This window comes from Oncorhynchus kisutch, linkage group LG19 (genome assembly GCF_002021735.2).
Source record: "Oncorhynchus kisutch isolate 150728-3 linkage group LG19, Okis_V2, whole genome shotgun sequence".
Lineage (NCBI taxonomy): Eukaryota > Metazoa > Chordata > Actinopteri > Salmoniformes > Salmonidae > Oncorhynchus > Oncorhynchus kisutch.
The window spans coordinates 47,910,576-47,925,319 of record NC_034192.2 but is presented as its reverse complement, the minus strand read 5'-3'; the positions used below and the strand labels follow the sequence as shown (position 1 = coordinate 47,925,319).

Here is a 14,744-nt window from a genome sequence, read left to right as displayed (position 1 = left end):
GGCTCTAGACTGCCAAACGTCGCTGGAGGCTTTGGACTGCCGACCGCCACTGGAGGCTCTGGACTGCAGACCGTTGCTGTAGACTCTGGACTGCAGACCGTCGCTGGAGGCTCCGGGCCATGGATCATAACTGGAGACTCCGGGCCATGGATCATCACTGGAGGCTTCGGGCCATGGATCATCACAGTAGGCTTCGTGCCATGGATCATCCCTGGAGGCTCCGGACCATGGATCATCACTGGAGGCTCCGGGCTATGGATAATCACTGGAGGCTTCGGGCCATGTATCATCACTGGAGGCTTCGGGTCATGGATCATCACTGGAGGCTTTGTGCCATGGATCATCACTGGAGGCTTCGTGCATGGAGCTGGCACAGGACATACCATTCTGGAGACAAGCACTGGAGGCTGGGTGCATGGAGCTGGCACAGGATATACTGGACCGTGGAGGCGCACTGGAGGTCTGGATCGTAGAGCTGGCACAATGCGTCCTGGACAAATGACCACCCTCGCACAGCAAGTGTGGGGAGCTAGCACAGGACGCACTGGGCTGTGAAGGCGCACTGGAGACACAGTACGTGAGACCAGCATAGGATATACAGGGCCGTGGAGGCGCACTGGAGGTCTGGAGCGTAGAGCTGGCACAACGCATCCTGGACAAAGGACCACCTTTGCGCGGAAAATGTGGGGGGTTGGCACAGAATGCACCAGGCTGTGGAGGCGGACTGGAGACACGGTGCGTAGAACTGGAAAACATGGCACCTGAACGGTGACCAACTCCACACGGTGAGTACAGGGAGTTGGTTCTGGTTCCCATATTGGCTCCGCCAACCACCCCGTGTGCCCACCCAAATCCTCTCAGGCTTCCGTCGTGGTCGCGAACCCCAGTATCGTCGTTGTTCCTCCCTCGCTGCTTCCGACTGCTGCCATGGCAGGCTTTCGTGTCTTGCCAAGACTTCCTCCCAAGTCCAGGATATTCTCTCCTCGACCTCCTCCAAAGACCAGGATGCCACGTCCTCCCGGGCACGCTGCTTGGTCCAGTTGTGGTGGGATCTTCTGTCGCGCTTGTTGAAATGAGTGGACCAAGGCACAGCGTGCGTTATATTTAATAGTGAAACTTACAACAAAAACAACAAAGAATTTAACAAACGTGCAGTATTGCAGTGCTCAAGGCAACTATACACAAACAAGATCCCACAACAAACAGGTGGGAAAAGGCTGCCTAAATATGATCCCCATTGGGAACCATACCTGGCCAACATAGAAATAACAAAACTAGAATGCCCACCCTAGTCGCACCCTGACCTAACCAAAATAGAGAATAAAAAGGCTCTCTAAGGTCAAGGCGTGACAATTAGCAAACAGGAAAACGCTTATCCAGAGGGGGAGCTCCTAGTGGCCGGGGACTTTAATGCAGGGAAACTTAAATCAGTTTTAACTGATTTCTATCAGTATGTTAAATGTGCAACCAGCGGGAAAAAGTTCTAGACCACCTTTACTACACACACAGAGATGCGTACAAAGCTCTTTGCTTACAAGCAAAAATTAAAGCAGGAAGTACCAGTGACTCGGTCTATAAAAAAGTGGTCAGATGAAACAGATGCTAAACTGCTTTGCTAGCACAGACTGGAATATGTTCCGGGATTGTTCCGATGGCATTGAGGAGTACACCACATCAGTCACTGGCTTTATCAATAAGTGCATCGAGGATGTTGTTCCCACTGTGTATGTACATACCCCACCCGAAGCCATGGATTACAGGCAACATTCGCACTGAGCTAAAGGGTAGAGCTGCCTCTTTCAAGGAGCGGGACTCTAACCCGGAAGCTGATAAGAAATCCCGCTATGCCCTCCAACAAACCATCAAACAGGCAAAGAGTCAATACAGGACTAAGATCGAATCGTACTACACCGGCTCCGATGCTCATCGGATGTGGCAGGGCTTGCAAACTATTACAGACTACAAAGGGGAGCACAGCCGAGAGCTGCCCAGTGACACAAACCTACCAGACGAGCTAAATAACTTCTATGCTCGCTTCGAGGTAAGTAATACTGAAACATGCAAGAGAGCACTTCGAGCATGAATGACCAACTGGCAAGTGTCTTCACTGACATTTTCAACCTCTCCCTATCTGAGTCTGTAATACCAACATGTTTCAAGCAGACTACCATAGTCCCTGTGCCCAAGAACACTAAGGTAACCTGCCTAAATGACTACCGACCTGTAGCGCTCACGTCTGTAGCCATGAAATGCTTTGAAAGGCTGGTCATGGCTCACATCAACACCATTATCCCAGAAACCCTAGACCCACTCCAATTTGCATACCGCACGATCAGATTCACAGATGATGCAATCTCTATTGCACTCCACACTGCCCTTTCAGACTTGGATGAAAGGAACACCTATGTAAGAATGCTATTCATTGACTACAGATCAGAGTTCAACACCATAGTTCCCTCAAAGCTCATCACTAAGCTAAGGACCCTGGGACAAAACACCTCCGTCTGAAACTGGATCCTGGACTTCCTGATGGGCTGCCCCCAGGTGGTGAGGGTAGGTAACACATCCGCCATGCTGATCCTCAACACGGGGGCCTCTCAGGTGTGCGAGCTCAGCCCCCTCCTGTAGTCCCTGTTCACTCATGACTGCACGGCCAGGCATGACTCCAACAGCATCATTAAGTTTGCTGATGACACAACAGTGGTAGGCCTGATCACCGACAACGATGAGACAGCCTATAGGGAGGAGGTCAGAGATCTAAGAGAACAACCTCTCCCTCAACGTAATCAAGACAAATAAGATGATTGTGGACTACAGGAAAAGGAGGACCGAGCATGCCCCCATTCTCATCGACGGGGCTGTAGTGGAGCAGGTTGAGAGCTTAAATTTCCTTGGTGTCCACATCACCAACAAACTAAAATGGTCCAAGCACACCAAGACAGTCGTGAAGAAGGCATGACAAAACCTATCCCCCCTCAGATCCTCAAAAGGTTTTACAGCTACACCATCAAGAGCATATTGACTGCTTGCATCACTGCCTGGTATGGCAACTGCTCGGCCTCCAACCACAAAGCACTACAGAGGGTTGTGCGTACGGCCCAGTACATCACTGGGGCCAAGCTTCCTGCAATCCAGGACTATACCAGGCGGTGTCAGAGGAAGGCCCTAAAAGTTGTCAAAGACTCCAGCTACCCTAGTCATAGACTGTTCTCTCTGCTACCGCACGGCAAGCGGTACCAGAGCACCAAGTCCAGGTCCAAGAAGCTCCTAAATAGCCCCCGCACATTGACATTGACTCTGTACCGGTACCCCCTGTATGTAGCTCTGCTATTGTTATTTACTGCTGCTCTTTAATTATTTGTTATTCTTATCTTTTACTTTTTTTGGTTTTGGTTTTTTCTAAAAACTGCATTGTTGGTTAAGGGCTTGTAAGTAAACATTTCACTGTAAGGTTACCTGTTGTATTGGGCGCATGTGACAAATACAATTTGATTTGATTTGATGTCAAGAACAGCTCAAATAAGCAAAGACATATGACAGTCCATCATTACTTTAAGACATGAAGGTCAGTCAATCTGGAAAATTTCAATAACTTTGAAGTTTCTTCAAGTGCAGATGCAAACACCATCAAGCGCTATGATGAAACTGGCTCTCATGAGGGTTGCCACAGGAAAGGAAGACCCAGAGTTACCTCTGCTGCAGAGGATAAATTCATTAGAGTTACCAGCCTCAGATTGCAGCCCAAATAAATGCTTCACAGAGTTCAAAGTAACAGACACATCTCAACATCAACTTCATGAATCAGGCCTTCATGGTCGCGTTGCTGCAAAGAAACCACTACTAAAGCACACCAATAAGAAGAAGAGACTTGCTTGGGCCTGTAAATCTGTCATTTGGTTTGATGAGTCCAAATTTGAGATTCTTGGTTCCAACTGCCATATCTTTGTGAGGTGCAGAGTAGGTGAACGGATGATCTCTGCATGTGTGGTTCCCACTGTGAAGCATGGAGGAGAAAGTGTGACACTGTCTATGATTTATTTAGAATTCAAGGCACACTTAACCAGCATGGATACCACAGTCTTCTGCAGCGATACTCCATCCTACCTGGTTTGCACTTAGTAGGACTATCATTTGTTTTTCAACAGGACAATGACCTAACACATCTCCAGGCTGTGTAAGGGCTATTTGACCAAGGAGAGTGATGGAGTGCCGCATCAGATGACCTGACCTCCCCAGTCACCTGACCTCAACCAAATTGAGATGGTTTGAGATGAGTTGGACCGCAGAGTGAAGGAAAAGCAGCCAACATGTAACGTGTGCGCTGGGAGTCGGGAAGCAAGATCAGGGAGTGAATAATTTAATAAATAAATTAAACATAATACAAAACAAGAAACACGAACAACACACAGACAGGAAACTGAAAGAGAAACAATAACACCTGGGAAGGAACCAAAGGGAGTGACATATATAGGGAAGGTAATCAGGCACGCGCTGGTGTGCGCAATGGTGGTGACAGGTGTACGCCATTACAAGCAGCCTGTTGACCTAGAGTCCAGAGAGGGAGTATACGTGACACAACAAGTGCTCAGTATATGTGGGAACTCCTTCAAGACTGTTGGAAAAGCATTCCAGGTGAAGCTGGTTGACAGAATGCCAAGAGTGTGCAAAGCTGTCATCAAGGCAAAGGGTGGCTACTTAAAAGAATCTCAAATATAAAATAGATTTTGATTTGTTAAACACTTTTTTGGTTACTACATGATTCCATATGTGTTATTTCAGTTTTGATGTCTTTACTATAATTCTGCAATGTAAAAAACAGTCAAAATAAAGAGAAACTCTTGAATGAGTAGGTGTGTCCAAACTTGACTGGTACTGTAAGTAAATGCACCTTTGGCAGTGATTACAGCTCTGAGGCTTTCTGGGTAGGTCTTTAAGAACTTTTCACATCTTGATTGTGTAACATTTGCCCAGTATTCTTTTCAAAATACTTCAAGCTCTGTCAACTTGGTTGTTGATCATTGCTAGACAACGATTTTCAGGACCTGCCGTAGATTTAAATCAAAACTGTAACTCGGCCACTCAAACATTCACTGTGTTCTTGGTAAGCAACTCCAGTGTAGATTTGGCCTTGTGTTTTCAGTTATTGTCCTGCTTAAATGTGAACTCATCTCCCAGTGTTTTGTGGAAAGCAGACTGAACCAGGTTTTCCTCTGCACTCTGCGGTCCAACTCAAAATCTAGGATTTTGCCTGTGCTTAGCTCCAGTCCTTAACGATTACAACAATAGCCATAACATAATGCAGCTACCACTGCAGAGATGAGGTAGTCATTCTAAAATAGAGTTAAACACTATTATTTCACACAGAGTGAGTCCATGCAACTTATTATGTGACTTGCTAAGGAACATTTTTACTCCTGAACTTATACAATAACGAAGGTTTCAAATACTTATTGACTCAAGACATTTCAGCTTTTAATTTTTTATTAATTTGTAAAAAAAAAAAATTGAAACATGATTCCATTTTGACATTATAGGGTTTTTGTGTGTAGGCCAGTAACCCCAAAAAATCTAAATTTAATCCATTTTAAGTTCTTGCAGTATCACAACAAAATGTGGAAAAAGTCAAATTTCTGAAGGCACTGTATCACTGATAGGTGATATACCATTTACCCAAAAAGTATTTTTATGTCTTTCTCTTGTTATTGTATGGTTCTCTGATCCCTCCTTCCCCTTCCGCACACAGACACCGAGGCTGGTATGGTGACGGTGAACCGCTGCCTGGATGCAGCCAAGGCATGTAATGTCGACGACCTGTGCCAGAAGCTCCGCACAGAGTACGTATCTGCCTGCATCAAGCCCTCGGCCAAGTCTGGCCTCTGCAACAAGGCCAAGTGCAGCAAGGCCTTACGCCGGTTCTTTGATCGCATCCCTCCAGACTACACGCATGAGCTACTCTTCTGCCCCTGCACGGACACTGCGTGTGCAGAGCGACGCAGGCAGACCATAGTTCCCGGCTGCTCCTTCGAGGGCTCGGGAAAACCCAGCTGCCTGACACAGATGCGTATTTGCAAGGCTGACTATGTGTGCAGGTGAGTGAGACGCTCCAATAACACAACATACTGACTTATATCCTTTGGGACATAGAGCACAATGAGCTGTTACTGTACCACTTCTTTCTGTTCTTGGTCAAGTTGTGCCTCAGCTCGCTCCCAGAGAGGTAGATCTCTGCCAGCTCATCTCTTCCAGTCTTATACTCTCAGAGTGTAAGATGTTTAACAGTGGCTCTCAAACTTGTTATCACTTTTAAAGAAAAACTGTGACCCACCTACTGAACCAAACAAAGACATTCTTTAGTCCTGACCCAGACAGTACCAGCTGTGACCAACCAGTGGGGCCATGACCCATTATTTGGGAACCACCACTCTATCAACACACAAAACAGAACAAGCAAACCACTCAATCAACAAAATGGTTCAATAGTCTACCCCCAACCCCCCTGGAGAGTGTGCTGCAATAACACATCAAATATTTAACACAGATAAAACATAAGATGGATTAGAGTTATCGCTCATTGCAATCGTTGGTCATGAACATTATTTTCACCCCCCCTTTTACTGCTCTGGGGCTGAACTAATGATTCTGGCTTGTGGAATGAAACAAATAAAATAAACCAATGCCCCTCACTGCAGTTTGCCACATAGCCTTAAACATACGAGTGTTGTACCAAATCTATAGCACATGGAGATAGCGAAACCCTCTCTTCCTCCAGTGAAAACCATTCAATAAAACATGCTATCTTTACGGTATGCCATCATTGTAATTGGTGTCCGGCCCTTGCTCACTGCTAAACAGTGCTAGTTGTATTGGCTCTGTATAGGTCCCGCCTGGCTCAGTTCCAGTACGACTGCCAACCAGCCGAGTCGTCTGCCAACGGTTGCAAGCAGGGGAACTATGGAGCCTGTCTACTCGCCTACACAGGCCTGATAGGTGGGTACAGAGATGGAGAGAGCGAATGTGAAACGGATGGGAGAAAGCCGAACATGTGGAGGAGAGGGTAAATCGATGAATAAAGAACAGGAGAAAGAGAAAATTAAGTGTTTAACATACAGAATGTGAGTGGAGAAAATGTAACTAGCCTACAGTGTACTGAAATGGAGAAAGCAGTTAGATACAGGGGAAATGAGGAGGGAGGGAAGGATAGAAAAGGTAAACTAATGAATAAAGAACAGGAGAAAGAGTGAAAGGAAATTATTACTTTGGAGGGGAAGTGAAAGTTGCTATTTAAAGGAGCTACATGTAACAATTTAGCATTAATTCAGATTCCCTTGTGGTTTTCAAAATATATCTTAGAAATAGCATAAATAGCTTATGCACTGCTTTCTGACCTTATCATAACCCAAATTACATCTGCTGCATGGGCGAAAGGTAATGTTATGTTGTTTATGTTTGCAACCTTACGAACGAGAACCAATCATGAAACAGGAAGATGCTGATGCATGTACCTACACGGAAACTATTTTCTATTTGCAGGTGGAAATGCTAGATGTACCTTCTTTAATACTGTAGGCCTATAATGAATGAGTTTGAGTAGGATTTGAGTAGATCTTATTTGTGGAGGTTTAAAGCAGTACAGATATAGGATCTTAATTTGAACCGTATTGTCGTAGAAAAACAATCCTGCAGCAACAGGATTTCAAAGTTTAGTCCATAACGTTGCTTGATCAGTGATTAGGCTATTAGCTTTGTTTTATGCACTCGCTCAAAGAACGTCCGCTTCTTTTTCATACACTTCAAAAGAGCACAAAGCGACCTAATGCATTTCAAGAGCTTCCTATGGTGCCCTTCAGCACAAACAAACACTTGGCATTTTCATTCCTGGCCTGTATTTATTAAGCACTTGAAAACTTTCCACTCCATTTCAGAACTTGGGAGAGAAATTGCACAACAAACACTTCTAAACGTTTTCAAAGGAAGCACAAATTGAAGCGTCTTTGACTTCATAAAAACAAGCAACAGATAACTGGCAAGAAATACCCTCAACACACTTGCATTTCTGCTAATTTCTTGAACAGTATTCCACCTTACATTGTGCGAGTGAACTGTGAATTGCAAATAATGTTCATAAATGTTTTAGTTTCTATAACATTGTAAAAACAGTCTTGTAACAATCGGTCTTTGGAGGGAATAAATATTTGATACTGAACTGAGCACACATTGTTTCTACAGGCAGCTCGATAACTCCCAACTATCTGGATAACTCCACGTCTAGCGTGGCCCCATGGTGCTCCTGCTCTGCCAGTGGGAACCAGAGAGAAGAGTGCTCCGACTTCCTGGAATACTTCACCGACAACGTCTGTCTCAGTGAGTGACTCCCAATGGCTCCTAATCCATCAAGTCATCACTGAAAGAGTCTCCAGTGACTTAGGCTGGAGGTTCCATAGGGCTCTGGTCAAAAGCAGTGCACTATATAGGGAGTAGGGTTTAATATGGGATGCAGCCTTAGTGTAGGGTTGTGTTCACTAGGCATGAAATGAAGGAAAACAGCCCAAGGTACTATCTGAACTTTTGGAAATATTTTGAAACAGTTTGCTATGGTGTTCCCTAATGAACATGTTTGCAAGGTTTAGACTGGGGAAGAACAAGAGCAACATCATCTTGTATCTCAAAAAAGCGCTATTTCTATAAAGTATTGTTCCTTACGTTCTAATGGTACATGATATGGGGCGGTTTCGTGGAAGGTAGTGATCACTTACAGTTGAATAGCCATCGTGATTGTTAGCGTGAATGTGTGACATCTGTAGCAGGTTTTAGGGGATAAAGCAGAACTCCATGAGTTCTGGGGATTTTGCCTGTCAGTAGCCTACACTCTTAGAAAAAAGCGTTCCAAATGGTTCTTCGGCTGTCCCCATAGGAGAACCCTTTTTTGGTCCCAGGTAGAACTATTTTGGGTTCCATGTAGAACCCTCTGGGGAAAGGGTTCAACATGGAACCAAAAGTGTTAGGTTCTAGATAGCACCTATTTTTTCTAACTATGTACTGGTAAATGTATTTACTATACTTGATTTAGATTTTTGCTTAGATTTATTTTCTCTCTGAGGAATGATTCATCCAACACTATGGTTTTCTATTACAATAATTGGTCTGCGCAACAATGCCTTTGGAATTATTCAACTTGTTTTTTTCTTGATGATGGAAATAAGGGATGATGTTACTCCTTGTTGAACCTAGCCTATTTTCATTGATGAATGCCTGCTGTATCCTTGGTAATTCCACCTGGGTGTTCACAGTGCCTTCCCTGAGTGAAAAGGAAATGGGTTATCCCTGTGATTCTGAAGTAATCACTTATTTATGAATTCACCCTCTCCGTCTTAACGACTTGTGCATTTATTCCTGTTTTAATAGTTGATGTAAATATTGGCATAGAAGACTCAACCTACAAATTTAACCCATAATGGCACAGTAATAATTGCGTTATTACATGTAATAAGTGTAATATCACCTCACATGATGGGAGACAAGCTAGTTCCACCATGGTTTACAGAAAGGGAAACAAGGATGAAAGACAATATGGTGCTTGTGCGATATATTTATGATCCCTTGTAGAAGATGAAGAGTGCTTTCAACCACATGAACCAGACCTTCACATTCAGCTTTGTTTCAGGAGCATCATGCGTCAGCACCGTGACTCAGTACACACATTTCCCTGGGATTTTTTCTCTCTCACCCTAATGGTCTTCCATCTCTATTCCAATTTTTCTTATGCCCTTTCTATGTAGTGAATACTTAATTGTCCATATTATTGACTTTGCTACAGTGTTTTTCATCTGACCTGTTTAAACAGACAGGGGCTATCTTCCTCCCGGAGAGCGCAAGGTAAATCTGGTTTCCACCTGATAGTATGGGCACAAAGTCAAAATTAGCTTTTTGGTCTTCATTTAAGGTTAGAGAGAGACATAAGGTTTGAAGCATGGATAAGGTTATGGTTAAGGTTAGGTTTAAAATGAAATTGTAGAAATAGGCAGGCTTTATGACTTTGTGGCTGTGGTAAATGGTGACGACCAGTAACTCTAAAGCCATCAGATAGCCTCTCCTCTCCTCTCCTCTCCTCTCCTCTCCTCTCCTCTCCTCTCCTCTCCTCTCCTCTCCTCTCCTCTCCTCTCCTCTCCTCTCCTCTCCTCTCCTCTCCTCTCCTCTCCTCTCCTCTCCTCTCCTCTCCTCTCCTCTCCTCTCCTCTCCTCTCCTCTCCTCTCCTCTCCTCTCCTCTCCTCTCCTCTCCTCTCCTCTCCTCTCCTCGCTTTGCGTCTCCTCTCTTCTCCTCGTGACCTCTCCTCTCCTCAGTGGCCTCTCCTCTCCTCGGTGGCCTCTTCTCTCCATGACAAAAAAAGACACAGAGCGAGGTTCCAGTCTTGTTTGGCCAATGCCACTCGTCTGTGAGTTAATGAGAGGATGTGGAGAGGCAGGTGCAGTTGGGGAAACCTGAAGAGAATACTGAGTATTCGCCTTTTCTTCTCCACCGAGCAAATCCAAACTTGCCAGAGCCAAGCCGCTCAGGCAGAATGCAGAATGGGTCCTGACTGTGCAGTAACTGAATGTGGGCGTGATTGGAAATTGATGAAGACGTGTCAGGTCCATTTCGGGAGCCTTGAGTCAAATTGTCTCTTTTCAAACTGTGGTTGTTAAACAGGGAATGCCCTCCTGGCATTTGGGAGCGGGACAGATATGGCGCCCACTCCCAGTCTATCGGGACTGCTCAGCCCTGCCGCAGACAGAGAGAACCATGCCACCACCCCTCTGCCTGCTACCGTGGAGACCACACGGAATGTTCCGGACCCAATTATACCAACACAGGTGTGGTGATTGTTTCATCAGGGTCAGAGCTAGAATGGGATAAAATAGATACTTGTTCAGTTGTTTGTACAGTATAAAGATTTGCCAAGAGTTTAAACCTTTGCCAGTTAAGTTCAGGGAGGTTACAGTTGCATATTTACAGTACTCCCACCCGATCACCTTTGACCTTTGAAATTTGAATCAGAATGATGGAGCATATCTTAGATTTGGCCCTCGACAGTGAATAATACCTCCCTAGTTTTGTTCTGTTCTGTTTCAGGCTAACCATGTGGGCTTCAATGTTTTTTGGTCAACATTGATTTCTCTTTCTCACCCTTAGGCCAGCGGAAATGACCGACTGTGGGGAGATTCTACCCTCCCATTGGATGGGCTCCCAAACTCTGCCAACGCACTTGGCCTTCTGCCTCCAACGGCCTTTACCGGCCTTGTGCTCCTACCTCTGCTCTTATATGGACATTAAAGGAGGAAGCACTGCCAAGGACCACCCATAGAGCAGATGGGATGATTTGTTGACAAATTCTAGAGAAATTTGACTCTTTGGCCAATAGGCTTCTCCTCCTCCGAAACATGTACAGCATAGTCGTTTTTATATTTTTGTGTCTTAGTGGTTCAACTGCATCTGCGAGCCCTTTAAGTGTACAGAGAGGGACTGAGACAGATTGAAACCAATCTGTACACTTGTACATTGTTATCGCTTCAAGTCAAGATAAAAGTACTTTTTATGTGGACTAACCTACCATCCAGCTATCCAAGCACATCAATTGTTTTCAAGAGTGAATTTAAAAAGCACCATTGGAAACTACGCGGTTATCCATTAAGATCTATATATAAATGGAAAGCTCTTAGCTAAAATGTTGTCAATGAACTGCGAAACTTTGTCTTTATTTGGTACTCAACTGCACAAACTGATTGGAAAAGACCCTTGAGGATATAAGTGCTTTAATACCGTTCGCTTTGACTTGACTGAAGGAGGAGCATTATTTCTAATCAATACTGGAATGGTAGAGATGGACAATGGAGCTACGGCTTGTTCAGCCATTCTGGACAAATACCCTGACTCAGATCATTCCGAGTGCTGTCGGCTACAAGAGATGTGGACACCTCAGAATACCTGGACCTAATGATTATCATGCCCGCAGTGAAGATTGGGCTCTTTGTCTACTGCCAATTCATTTGTTCTCACTAATGATTAGCTAAGTGTTCATTATAAAACACTTTCTTCTCCTTTGTTGAAATGAAGTTATGAGCAAACAGATTCTCTTTGTGTACAGTACCATTGTTCTGCGTTTGTGTGGAAGCACTGCCCTCTGTTCCTCATTGTGTAAATGGACATTGTTTAAAGGGTGTCGGAATCGGTGTGCCATATAGGAAGAAAGACTTGTGTCTCAACTTTTCGGGCTAAATTTGACCCTTTTCACACTACTGAGCCTAGCCAAGAGAAGCCGAGCTGTACTGTGCTGGCCTCAACACAGCCACCATAGTTGCTGAAACCATGCTGGAAATCACAATGTGAAAAGAAAATGCCAGAGCCAAAAGCAGAGTACAGTTTGGGTCAGCACAATAGTGTGAAATGCGGTATATATTACCTGTTCATAATAAAAGATGGTCATGAATGATGTTATCGGGAGGATGGAAATTTTCCAGTGTCATAGGAATCATTTGAATTGCTGCCAATAAAAGCTGTCAGAAAATCCAATGCTTCTCTCTTTCTGAATATACAGTAAATGTCCTGTTCAGTGATTGGACAATAAACATCCTTATCAGTTCTTCAAAAAAGCAATTAGATTATGACAATTCAAGCAGATTTCTATCCCATAGAGCTTTTGCTGAGTACAGTAATATGTCTATTTGTTTATGTTTGTTCGAATATTAATTGGACCAGAGGGGTATGGGTTGGACGCAATTAACGGCTTGATTAATTAAAGTTGAAAAGTTGAGGTCTTATCAGGCACCGTATACGCAAAGAACACTAATGACAACTCTAAGTATTCTGCACATTTCAATAATGGAAGAGAAGGATGCCTTGGAGAGCGCCATGATTAGAAAATAAACAGAGAAGTAGCTGTGAGGTAGAATCAGTCAGGTGAATCCAAGCCGTTTCACTCTCAAAAACAACCGTCTGGTGGCCAGCCAAACCAGGGAGTGGGTTGGCAGTGTGTATTACTACTGTAAGCAAAGGGCTTTATACAGAAATTCATCTTTACAGTGTGATTGAAATTTAAAGGCAATCCCTCTCATTGCTAATGGAGCAGTGCGCACACTCCGGCACTCCACATCCTTTAAACCACTCCGCTCTCACATGAAAAAAAACTGCTGCTCCGAATTCGCTCCATTCATTAAAATCCCAATTCAACCAACACCCATCTATTTTTGTGACTTCCTGGAACTACCATTTGGTTATGAAGTTCTGAAACAAAACCCTATGATTTGAATGAACATGAAAAGGTGAATGTAAGAAGCACTCATCATTTCATGTCATATTAAACAGCATATTAACACACTAAATAGGTCAGGAACCAGATAGGGAGCCTATTATTTAGATTATTTCAAGGCTATAGCCTACAAAGAAATACATTGTGAAGCATTTGCGAGTGCGACACTAGGCTGGTAATGTAAAGGAAGTTTGTTCTGAAGTGTCTATTCTATATGTGAGAGATATAAGAAAAATCAGGAAACAAATACTGTGTATATTTTATTTACATGTATTTAACCCCTTATTTCTGTCACTAAACAGTCTCCATATATACTTCCATAATTTCGACTGGTACCGGGGGAGCGTTAGACGTGTGTAGAGCAAAACAACCAACACATACCAACTATTTAGTTTGTGAGAGTCTCACATTTACACAGAGGGGACATATTAGTGTGTAGCCCAAACTGTTCGGATGCTAGAGACGGAAGTTGGCAGATCACCTGTACTAACTTCAAATGAGTCGTAGAGCAAAATGGAGAACACCATTGTGTTTGTGAGAGTCTCATCTTTCCGTAGACGGGTTATAATAGTTTGAAGGCCAAACCGTTCGGACGCTATAGATGATTTTGTGTGAAGACCGATTTTTGGGATGTCTCATGGTCTGAATCACATTTCACCGCAGATGCGGCAATTGTCACATCTGCTCCTGCCACACCCCCTAGTGACATCCGTTGTCTGCAGCCATTCCTCTAGTTCTCCCTCTCTTTGTGTCATTGTGTGGTTGGAGACAGGTGTGCTGGAGTCAGTGCAGTTCCCCACCAGCTGCAACCTGTTCCATAATCAAGACCTCTACAAATACTCAGTCCTGCCACTTCCACTCTGCCAGACCGTAATCTCCGTTCAGTCAGTCATGCTTCTAGGTGTTTGTTATTATTTAAGATCCTGTATCCTGCTGTGCCCGGTTTCCTTGCCTGACACTGTTTCTCCTCTTACTACAGTCTTGCTGCTCTGACTCTGGTTCCTGTCTCCTGTTCCACATCTCACCATCCTGCTACCTGCTACCCTGTTCTGGATTCAGCTCACCATCACTCCCTTGGATTCCCCTCCAGACCTGTTTACCCTGTCCCAACACAGCTCACTCCAACCTCAGCCTCCACATCTGGTTTCCTACAACTCATCTGAACTTCCCTGGATCTGCACTTCATCTCTCCCTGTTACAATAAATATCTTGGTTCATTCATCCGTTTTCTGGTCTGAGTCTGCTCTTGGTTTCCCCTGTGCTGCTCCACCTAACAGATGTGATACAAAAGTGGATTTGGTGGATTGAGACGCAGCCAATGCAACAAAAAAAACAGATATCTCTAGTTTAAATTGACAGATTTTCATGTTTTTAAATTATTATTATACTAATTATATTTCCACGGGGATATCAACTCAACCATAGGGAGTTCAACATTTCATTGTATTAAATCATTAGTCATCA

General features: G+C 44.1%; 1 protein-coding gene across 2 annotated transcripts in view; it reads left to right on the top strand.

The window, feature by feature from the left end:
- The window catches only part of LOC109910073 (GDNF family receptor alpha-4), an 88,287-nt gene extending 73,780 nt beyond the window's left edge, over nt 1-14,507 (top strand). The window contains exons 4-8 of one of the 2 annotated variants that reach the window (XM_020509231.2): nt 5,744-6,089; nt 6,878-6,987; nt 8,227-8,361; nt 10,685-10,848; nt 11,168-13,437. In XM_020509231.2, coding sequence (XP_020364820.1) covers nt 5,744-6,089; nt 6,878-6,987; nt 8,227-8,361; nt 10,685-10,848; nt 11,168-11,308 — 896 coding nt within the window. In that variant the 3' untranslated portion in view covers nt 11,309-13,437. Of the gene's footprint in view, nt 1-5,743; nt 6,090-6,877; nt 6,988-8,226; nt 8,362-10,684; nt 10,849-11,167; nt 13,438-14,259 lie in introns of those variants that run through there. The other variant, XM_020509232.2, reaches the window with a different exon arrangement.
- The last annotated feature ends 237 nt before the right edge of the window (nt 14,508-14,744 follow it).